The sequence below is a fragment of the Staurois parvus genome, unplaced genomic scaffold (assembly GCF_062004578.1).
Source record: "Staurois parvus isolate SC_StPar_1 unplaced genomic scaffold, SC_StPar_1.0 ptg000325l, whole genome shotgun sequence".
Taxonomy (NCBI): domain Eukaryota; kingdom Metazoa; phylum Chordata; class Amphibia; order Anura; family Ranidae; genus Staurois; species Staurois parvus.
The window spans coordinates 515,854-526,066 of record NW_028318121.1 but is presented as its reverse complement, the minus strand read 5'-3'; the positions used below and the strand labels follow the sequence as shown (position 1 = coordinate 526,066).

The following is a 10,213-nucleotide window of genomic DNA, read 5'->3' as shown; positions in this document are numbered from 1 at the left end:
CAGTACAGATATCCCCCAAATGTCAGGACAGGACAGATATCCCCAAAATGTCAGAACAGTACAGATATCCCCCAAATGACCCCTTTTTGCAAAGTAGACAGTCCGATGTACTTCATAAGAGGCATGGCGAGTTTTTTGAAGTTGTATTTTTTTTCACTATTTCACTATTTTTTTTTTACATACTGTCACCAGTGCAGTACAGCGTCATCATATAACTGGCATGGCGGTGATCAGGGACACTGACTGGTGATAGTATGAAAAAAAAAAAAATATATATATATATATATATATATTTTTTATTACATTTTGTTTCTTTTTTTAAGATTTTTTTTTTCATATTTCACTATGACCAAAGTAGTACAATGTTACCATAGTAACATTGTACTAATTTGGGGAAGTGATCAGTATTTTTTTTATTTTATTTTATTTTTTTTTACACGATTTGCTTATAGCAAAGTAGCAAAGAATTACTTTGCTATAAGCAAGCATTTACCTGAATGACATTGATTCATTCAGGGTTTTTTTTTTTTTGTTGGTGCTTAGCTGTGATTTGGCCACAGCTAATCACATGACATGTGCATGTGATTAGCTGTGACCATTCACAGGTAGACACTAGTATATAATGGATGGCATAAATGAAGCCATCCATTGTATACAAATTGGTCACAGCAGGTCACATGGTACCGGCAACTGGAGCCAATACTCAGATCTGTCATCTGCCATGTCCGAGGTACACGGCCAGTGACAGATCGCGCTGATGCGCGGCTCTGCAGGTGCGCAATCTGCGCATGTGTGGGAGGACGCCATATGGCGGCCACCTGGAACGCTGATGACATTTTCCGGCCGCCATTCGGCCATAGGGCGGGCGGCAAATGGTTAATATCCCTTATGTTGGAAATGGGGGATCAGGTTAGGCTTCCATGTTTAGAGTCTTACCCTAAAATAGGAATCGTCAGTGGGAGAAACCTACATCAGATTCCAGGGCAATATGTAGGCCAGGAAGTTTTTAAGGGTAAGTTGGGTTGGGGAGGGGGCGGAAAATGGGATTGATCATCGATTGCTGTGTAGTATGGTTAGTTGAGGTTTAAATCAGGAGTGAAGAGTCCTGCCGATCTTTGACTTCTCCCATGTTGTTCAGGTTTGGATTGTGTGGGTTGTTACTGACATGGTGAAAATTTCATGTCAATATCACACCAGGTGACACCAACCCTAGTGATGCCACTGGGTTTTTCCATATGTGACAGGATACTGCATCCACCATACCCTGTAGAGGACCTCTGGCTGTCTTGGATCAACTTTAAGCCCTGGAATCACCCGTTGTGACATCTACCCTTCAGAGGGAGGATCACCTTTCATCTGTGCTACCTTGATCCCTTTGAGAGGACATATATATATATATATATATATATGCGCATTAAAATTGTGAATCTGGTGAGTGGGCAATTTTATTATTTCCATCTGCATGAGCACTGGAATATCTTTGAAGCAGGCACCTTCAGAGCACTATTGTCACTTTTGGAACCTTTAGATTTTATGACCATATACCCATGAACTTTATTCTATTTATCATAAAGGCAATTTATTAGATATATTCTTTTTAGCGCTGCACTACGTTGTTTTATATTGATACAAAGGAATTTGCGAAAGTCCTCGGCACCAGGATGAAGAAGCTGATGCCAGAGTGGATACATCTAGATCAAGTGAATTTTGTTCCAGGAAGAGAAGGAAGAGACAACGTTCTAAGAACATTGTTACTCCTACAGAAAGCAAGGAAAGGGAAACAGTCGACGATTATTCTGTTGATAGATGCAGAGAAAGCCTTTGACCGGGTGGACTGGGGATTCATGAATTATACACTTGAAGCTTTGGGAATAAGGAGTAAAATGATAAGATGGATAAAAGAGCTTTATAATTGCCCTTCTGCATCAATTACAGTAAATAGGTCCCTGTCAGGATCCTTTAAAATGTATAGCAGTACTAGACAGGGATGTCTCCTATCGCCTTTGTTATTTGTAATATCCCTGGAACCATTACTGGCAATGGTGAGAAAGAGTATAGATATCAGAGGAATTAGGATAGGAGAAGTAGAACATAAGGTGGCAGCATATGCAGATTAAATGTTGTTTTATATCGTTAATCCTAGATTGACATTGCCTAATTTAATGTGATTATTAAAACGATATGGGGTGCTGTCACGTTTGAAAATAAATCTATCAAAATCTGAGATCCTAAATATTAATGCTGCAAAGGCGGAGATGCAGACCCCGAGAGAGAATTAAGCTATTTAGGAATAAAGCTAACTCCTTCAATAAAACATCGATATCAAGTTAATTACATCCAATTAATTGATGAAATCAAAGATGAGTTGAGAAGACTTTCAATAGGGTGGGTCTCGTGGATCGGGTGTAATAATCTGGTCAAGATGGTGATAATCCCAAAAATCCTGTATAAGTTTCAGATGCTCCCAATATATTTACCAGGACCTTTCTTCCAGATAATAATAAGAATGATATCGAGGTTTATATGGACTAACAAGAAAGCAAGAATCCGTTATGAGACTCTATGTAAAAATAAAGAGAGAGGAGGACTGAACCTGCCAGATATGAGGAAGTATTACATGTCGGTGTTACTGTCAAGGGTGGTGGACTGGACATATAGTACAGAGGTAAAAAGTTGGGTTAAAATGGAAGGAATATTAACCACTTCCCATCCGACCCATGTATATAAATGGCAGGAAGGGAGCAGTGCAGGAGTGGGTTGCCGTTCATAAACAGCATCCGCAATTCTGGACTGTGCACCCTGTACGGGACCTGTGTGAGGTCCCGATCATGTGATAGTAGTAAGCAATAGTAGTAAGCAAGATGTCACTTCTAACATTATTGCTTTAAACGTGTGAAATCTGCGAATGATCACAGAGATCACATGGTACAGGGCTATTCACAACAGCCTTGTACCATGTGACAAGCTGTGACCAATCACAGCTCACACAGTATTTCTCAATGGCTGCAAGAATGCAACCAGAGTGAAGGAGAAATTATTGCTTTTACAGCCTTTATGGGTATAAAAGCAATCAGTGTAAAAAAAAAAAGAAAAAGTTTTCATCACCCCCCCACAAGTAGTACAGTGTCACTATGGTGACACTGTACTGCTAGGGTGACAGTATAATAATTAAAAAAACATAAATAATAATAGAAAAAAATAAAATAAAAATGTAAAACTTTTTTAAAAAATGTATAATTTTGGTTATAAACTAATTTGGGTTATTTGTTTTTACTAAAAAGATAACTGAATACATTTTGGCCAAGATTTATGAAGAAAGAATATTTATTTGCAAAATTTTATGAGAAACGCACTTTTTTTCAACATTTTTGGATTTTTTCATTTATAAAGCAAAAAAAATAAAAATCCCAGTGGTGAATTAATACCACCAAAATAAAGTTTTATCTGTCTCAAAAAAAATGCTAAAAAATTCATATGGGTTCAGTGTTGCATGACCGCGCAATTGTCATTCAACGTGTGACACAGCTGAAAGCTGAAAACTGGCCTAGACAGGAAGGGGGTGAAAGTGTCCGGACTGGAAGGGGGGGGGGAAAGTGTCCGGACTGGAAGGGGGGGGGGAAAGTGTCCGGACTGGAAGGGGGGGAAAGTGTCCGGACTGGAAGGGGGGGGGAAAGTGTCCGGACTGGAAGGGGGGGAAAGTGTCCGGACAGGAAGGGTGTGAAAGTGTCCGGACTGGAAGGGGGTGGAAGTGTCCGGACATGAAGTGGTTAAGTAATGTACACTTAGAGAAGATTATTTGGATCCCACATACGTTTCGAGTATCAGATGACAATAGTAGTGCTCTGACACGGGAGGTGTTGGGAATATGGGATGGGTTGCACAAATCAATGGATTGGCGGTTTAATTCACTTTTGATTTCCCTGGTGGATATGGATTTTTTTCCTCCAGGGAATGATAACATCGCGGGGAAATGAGGTAGAAATAGAAATGCACGAATAAGAGACATTGTAGTTAAGGGGAAGTTGTGTAAATTTCAAGATTTAAGGAACAGGAAAGATTTATTCTTTACATTAGATGAATATAGATATTATCAATTAGGACATTTTGTCTCAACACTCCTCCAGCCACTGAGGACACCGGAGGAAATGCTTCATTTTGAAGAAAACGTTGAGTCACGGCACAGCCTGTACACAGGTTATGTCCAGGATATATAAGATTCTTATCGAATTGATGGAGGAAAATAGCCTTTAAAGGACCTTGTTTGAGTCAACCCACAAATCAGGTCCCATTGATGGCCAACGAGAGAACCCAAAATATTGACTCTCCTAAACATGTCCCAAATGGCAAAAGAGGTAGAGTCCATGGTAGAGGTGGCTTTAGGGGCCATTCGGAATTTAAAGGAAGAGAAGGAATTAATACCTATTCTCAGTTTACACCATTACAGGAAGGATATATGGGAGGGAATTGGGGAGCAGACAGGATATTACTGAACATCCCTATAGGAAGAATCATCATGCTCTTGGGAATGTCTCTCCAGCTACTTCAAAAACATTTAGACCTCAGTGGGAACACAACCATGTGGGGTATTCGAAAGATGGAGCATCATATGATAACTATCATGCTAATGATAATGAAGGGTCTTGGAGACCTAGTAATAATTCCCATTTTTCCCAAGGCCAACCTAAATGAAAAAAGGGTCATAGAACAAAAAGAGGCACCAAAGGGGGGAGGAGGATCTGCTCAAAAAAGAAGGCGGGTATAAGTGACACAGGCCTTTTTAATCTCAGTTAAATCATGGCTTAAATTTTGCCCCTCCTCATAAGATAAATAAATGTGAGACTTTTCTGGATGTCCACAAGTTCAAATCAATATAAGGAGAGATCTTATCACTAACCCTACCAGGACTAGTGGTAGTATAAATGAGGGAGGACCTAATTTTAAGCATACCTCTTTGGCCAATGCGTCTTTATTTAACCCACCTGGGAATGTGGCTTCTTCGATCTCTGTTTTCAAGGACTTAGTCCTTACATGGGACTATAATCTTTCCTCAGGTTCCACCAATAGATTTTCTGATGTCTCTGGCATTTTTGAGCCAATCAGCATTTCCTAGTTCCTAGATGATCAATGAACATAAACATCAGAAAGCACCACACATGACCTTCGGAGGGTAAAGGACTGGGAATGGAAAGAAGGCGTTTATCCGAGGGTGACCATTAATGGGTTGATTTTTGGAAATGATGATCCTTATTTGAGAACCACTTGTGATGAACGGGCACTATTGTCCTTAGAGGACCGTAATGGACCTCTCATAACATCAGAGGCTTACAGCACACAGAGATATTCCATCTTGTTGGAAACTGTTGGATGTGCAGCCGCTGTTCCTTCTCTCTGTAACGGTGATAGGGAGAGAAGAGTATGAATACAGACCCAACATTGTCATACAGTACGTCAGCTGAATTTCATGGTCAGTATGGGCAATCTGGCAATAGCGTGCAGGATGAGCCAATGTCTCTCCACTTGGTGAGACATATTTGAGGATTTCACGGGAAGAAAGCACACTTCCATATCCAGGGCATATTTTTCCCACAATGACCTTTATTTCCCCAGACAGACATATTGTTCTGTATGAGCTCCTTTTTATGATCTGGGTTCCTCCATATAACTAATCATATGAATACAGTATGTAGGCCGGGCATTAAGAACGTGGGCATAAAGTATCATTCCCGGGTGCCCCTAACAGGCCTCATCCCCTAATTCCACATTAATGTGAGTCCCCACTCCCAGAGGGAGCAAACAAGGCATACATTCACCAGCACATGTACAATACTATGCCCGGCACTTCACCCTGGCAGAGCCAGGTACCAGATCAATGGATGGGTCAATGGTAGTAAGAAGAGGCAAGGCCAATAACTTTTCAAAGCTTTCCTTTTACAACTTCAAGGCATTCAACTTCCATTGGTACATTCCTAAGCAATCTACAGTATGTCCTGTTCCTATCTCCCTCCTATCCAGGGACCAGGACATCTTCGGGTATACCCCAGTTACATAGTTACATAGTTAGTCTGGCCGAAAAAAACATCCAGTCCATCCAGTTCAACCATAAAAAAAAGAAGTTATAATCCTGTACCCACTGTTGATCCAGAGGAAGGCATAAAATCCAGCAAAGCATGATCCAATTTGCTCCTACAGGGGAAACAATTCCTTCCTGATCCCCAGAGAGGCAATTGGATATTCCCTGGATCAACTTTACCTATAACTTTACCAGTTGGAAAATACCAATCACTGGAACACTACATTTCTGTAGAATGGGCCCCACTAAGTCCCATGCGGGGGCCAGCTCCAGAGTCTCACTCCTCTTCTCTCAGGCTCTCTACACAAACTCCTTCTACTCCCTAACGTATCTCCCTCCCTCCGGCGTGTGCGGCGATATGTAACGTGTGTCACAATCGATGTTTTCACATGTAGGCACCCTGAAGTGTGTGTTTACGGTCATACGTGTGTATATGTGGGGGTGCTTCAACATTTTTTTCAGGGAGGGATGTTATATCCTTGGGTGTAACTATTTTTTACAACCAAAAAAATTTACTTAACTTTTTTTTCTTCACTTAGAGGACACAAAGTCCCCTATGTGATGATTTTTTGGTGACAGGTTCTCTTTATTGAGACATGCAGGGTCTAAAAGACCCCCAATGTCTCCTATGGGCTCCATTAGAGCAAACCTCATTGCAATACATCTTTCCCCGACTATTCTAGCTGGGAAATCGGCAGCCATCACCCGTGAGTGACGTCATGGACGTCACCTTTCAGGTCACACAACGAAGGGTAGTGGAGCGCATGTTCATCCACATTCCTTTCTCCCCTCCACCCACTAGCACCCACCATGGCTCTCCCAGTTACCTGGCAGGAGTGAGCACACGGGAGGTCACCTGAACTGGGAGCTGTGGATGCAATTGGCGGCAGAGGAGCCATCTGACTGCCCCCGGCGTACGGACCTGGCAGTGAAAGGGTTAAACATTTGGCTGCATTCTATCCCCGGTGTCAGAGACTTTCACTGTCACTTTACTTTTTGCTGTCAGCCATGGAATCTGCTGATCTGAGCCTCTCTGAGAGGATGCAGCCATTCTGATTGGCTGTGGCAGGACAGGTAGCCAAGCTTAGCAGGGACTAGCCGTCAGCTGATTATATCATTCATCAGGTGAGGATGGCCGACGTCTATAGTCCTCTATAGTCCTGTGCAGGAACAAGGACAGAACAGGGCGCCTGCTGGTGGGACTACAAGATACAGAACAGCTTTGCATATTAGGCTGCATTAGGGTGGCCACCTCATCCCTCTAAACCCGAACACATATCAATGACACAGGTTCTGGGGCTAATTGAATGCAGATAAGGCATCAAGTGAGTGGAATTCCCACTTTCATCAGCCCCAGAACCTGTGTAACTAATATGTGTTGGGTGTAAAGGGGTGAGGTGGCCCCCCCTAGGCTGCATTCACACTTCAGGGTTTTGTAGCTTGAAGATCGAAGATCCAAGAAAGTTCAAACCTAAAAAATCAATAGTTATCTATGGTGCTTCTTCACACCTGATCACTGGAACAGGCGCCATAGAGAACAATTGATTTAGTAAGTTTGAGTGTTTTTGGATCTTGGATCTTCAAGCTACAAAACCCTCCAGTGTGAATGCAGCCTTAGAGTTGTACAACTACCAGTGAGGACGTATCTGCTTGTCTGCTGGTCTGTAGGACTACAAGGGGCAGCTTAGTAGAAGTTTTATTGCTTTAATCTGTGACAGTTTCAATCTGTTTTTGCATGCCTGTTCACTTGTATGGAAAGAGAATCAGTTCTGAACGAACGTTTGTTGACCCCGGCCCTAATTTTCACCAAAGTGTCCGATATTTTCCTGAGACAGGCACATTGTTCTGCAGGAGATTCTTTCAATATTGGTGTCCCTCCATATAATGAATCCTATGAACAAAGTACAAGTCACAGCCCAGCCTTGCCCTGTGTAGGAGGAAGTGACACCTCCCAGCTGCATTCTTCCCCGGTGTCAGAGACTTTCACTTTCATTTCTCCTACTGTCAGCGATGGCGTCTGCTAATCTGAGAGCCGAGCTGGAATGTTCCATCTGTCTGAACATTTATACAGATCCTGTAATGCTGAGATGTGGTCACAACTTCTGCCGGGTCTGTATTGATCGTGTTCTGGATACACAGGAGGGGTCTGGAGGATATTCCTGTCCTGAATGCAGACAGAAGTTTCTGGATCGTCCTGCACTGCACAGGAACATAACACTGCGTAACATAGTGGAGAATTTCCTGTCTGCTCAACCTGATCAGGAGGAGTCCGGGGTCTTCTGTACTTACTGTGTGAACTATCCTGTACCTGCTGTTAGATCCTGTCTGCACTGTGAGGTTTCTCTGTGTGATAAACACCTGAGAGTCCACAAAAAGTCCCCAGAACACATCTTATGTGATCCCACCTTGTCCATGGAGAGCAGGAAATGCTCCGTCCATAAGGAAGTCTTGAAGTATTTCTGCACTAAAGATAATATCTGTATCTGTGTGTCCTGCACTTTGGCTGGAGAACATCGAGGACACCAGGTGGAGATGCTGGATGAGGCTTCTGAGAAGAAGAAGGAGACACTGAGGAACGTTCTGCAGAAACTTCTGACAAAGACAGAGGAGATGGAGGAAAGAGTCCAGAGTCTGCAGGAACACAGGAGGAAAGTAGAAGAAGAAGCAGCTGGTGACACCGAGAGATTCACTGCCCTGTTTAGAGATCTCAGGAGACGTCTGGAGGACCTGGAGAAGAGAGTCCTGAGGGAAATCTCCGGGAGGGCAGAGCGGGTCTCCATCTTCATCCGGGATCTGGAAATAAAGAAGGAGGAGCTGTCCAGGAAGATGCGTGACATTGAGGAGCTGTGTAACATGACGGATCCACTGACTGTCCTACAGGAATCAGACACAGGTGACTTGTGTGATACTGAGGATGGAGATAATGAGGACAGAGAGAGACATGAGGAACTCCTCCATGATGGAGGGGGGGTGGATGTGGCTGGGATATCACACACATTACACACATTATCTGATATAATAACAGAGGGAAATGTATCCTTCTATATACAGGGAGCTGAGGACATATTACTGGATGGAAACACAGCTCATAATAATCTACATATATCAGATGACAGGAAAACTGTATCCTGGTCAGATAGAAACCAGAATCGTCCAGAAACACCACAGAGATTTCAGTATTATTCTCAGGTGTTGAGCAGTCGGAGTTTCTCCTCAGGGAGACATTACTGGGAAGTGGATGTCGGGGGGTCAGATGTATGGATAGTCGGGATGTGTTACCCCAATATAGACAGGAGAGGAGGGCAGTCACGGATTGGATGGAATAACAAGTCCTGGGGTTTGTACAGGAATGGTGATCAGTATTGGGTGATACATGACAGGAAAGATACCCCCTTACCCCCCAATCCCCCCAGTACCAGAGTCAGGATATATCTGGATTATGAGGCCGGGTGGATCTCCTTTTATGATCTGTGTGACCCGATCCGACACCTCCACACCTTCACCACCACCTTCACTGAGACCCTCCATGCCGGGTTACGTGTAAGGAGAGGTTGTATAAAGATCTGTGGGGGGAATCGGGGGAAGTGAGAACTCCGCCCAGAGTGGTGACATCACAGGGAGGGGGGACGGGATTGGTGGAACATTCAGCCAATAGTCCTGCAGTGTTTTCTATGATCCATATATTACTGTGAGACGTCTCTATTTCTCCCTCACAGATGTCTATGATTGGCTGGAAGAACTATAGTGAAGGCTTTTCTCTATTGGTCAGCGAGGAGCATGTGATCTATCTATCTATCTATCTATCTATCTATCTATCTATCAGGGGTGGACTGATCATTCGGAGACTAAGGCACTGCCCGATGTCCCGGGGTCAGTAGAGGGCCCCATGAGAGGTTCTGTCCATCCCCTGGATGTGCCCGAAATGCTGCCACTGATATCTGTACACTGACTATTCCCCGTATATAACACTGATATCCGTACACTGACTATTCCCCGTATATAACACTGATATCCGTACACTGACTATTCCCTGTATATAACACTGATATCTGTACACTGACTATTCCCTGTATATAACACTGATATCCGTACACTGACTATTCCCTGTATATATAACACTGATATCTGTACACTGACTATTCC

At 43.2% G+C, this 10,213-nt stretch overlaps 1 protein-coding gene across 1 annotated transcript; it reads left to right on the top strand.

The window, feature by feature from the left end:
• The first annotated feature begins 7,990 nt into the window (after nt 1-7,990).
• Nucleotides 7,991-9,768, top strand: LOC149457338 (E3 ubiquitin-protein ligase TRIM39-like). Its single transcript, XM_089683865.1, has one exon. The coding sequence runs from the start codon at nt 8,081-8,083 to the stop codon at nt 9,656-9,658; it is 1,578 nt and encodes a 525-aa protein (XP_089539991.1). The 5' UTR covers nt 7,991-8,080; the 3' UTR covers nt 9,659-9,768.
• The last annotated feature ends 445 nt before the right edge of the window (nt 9,769-10,213 follow it).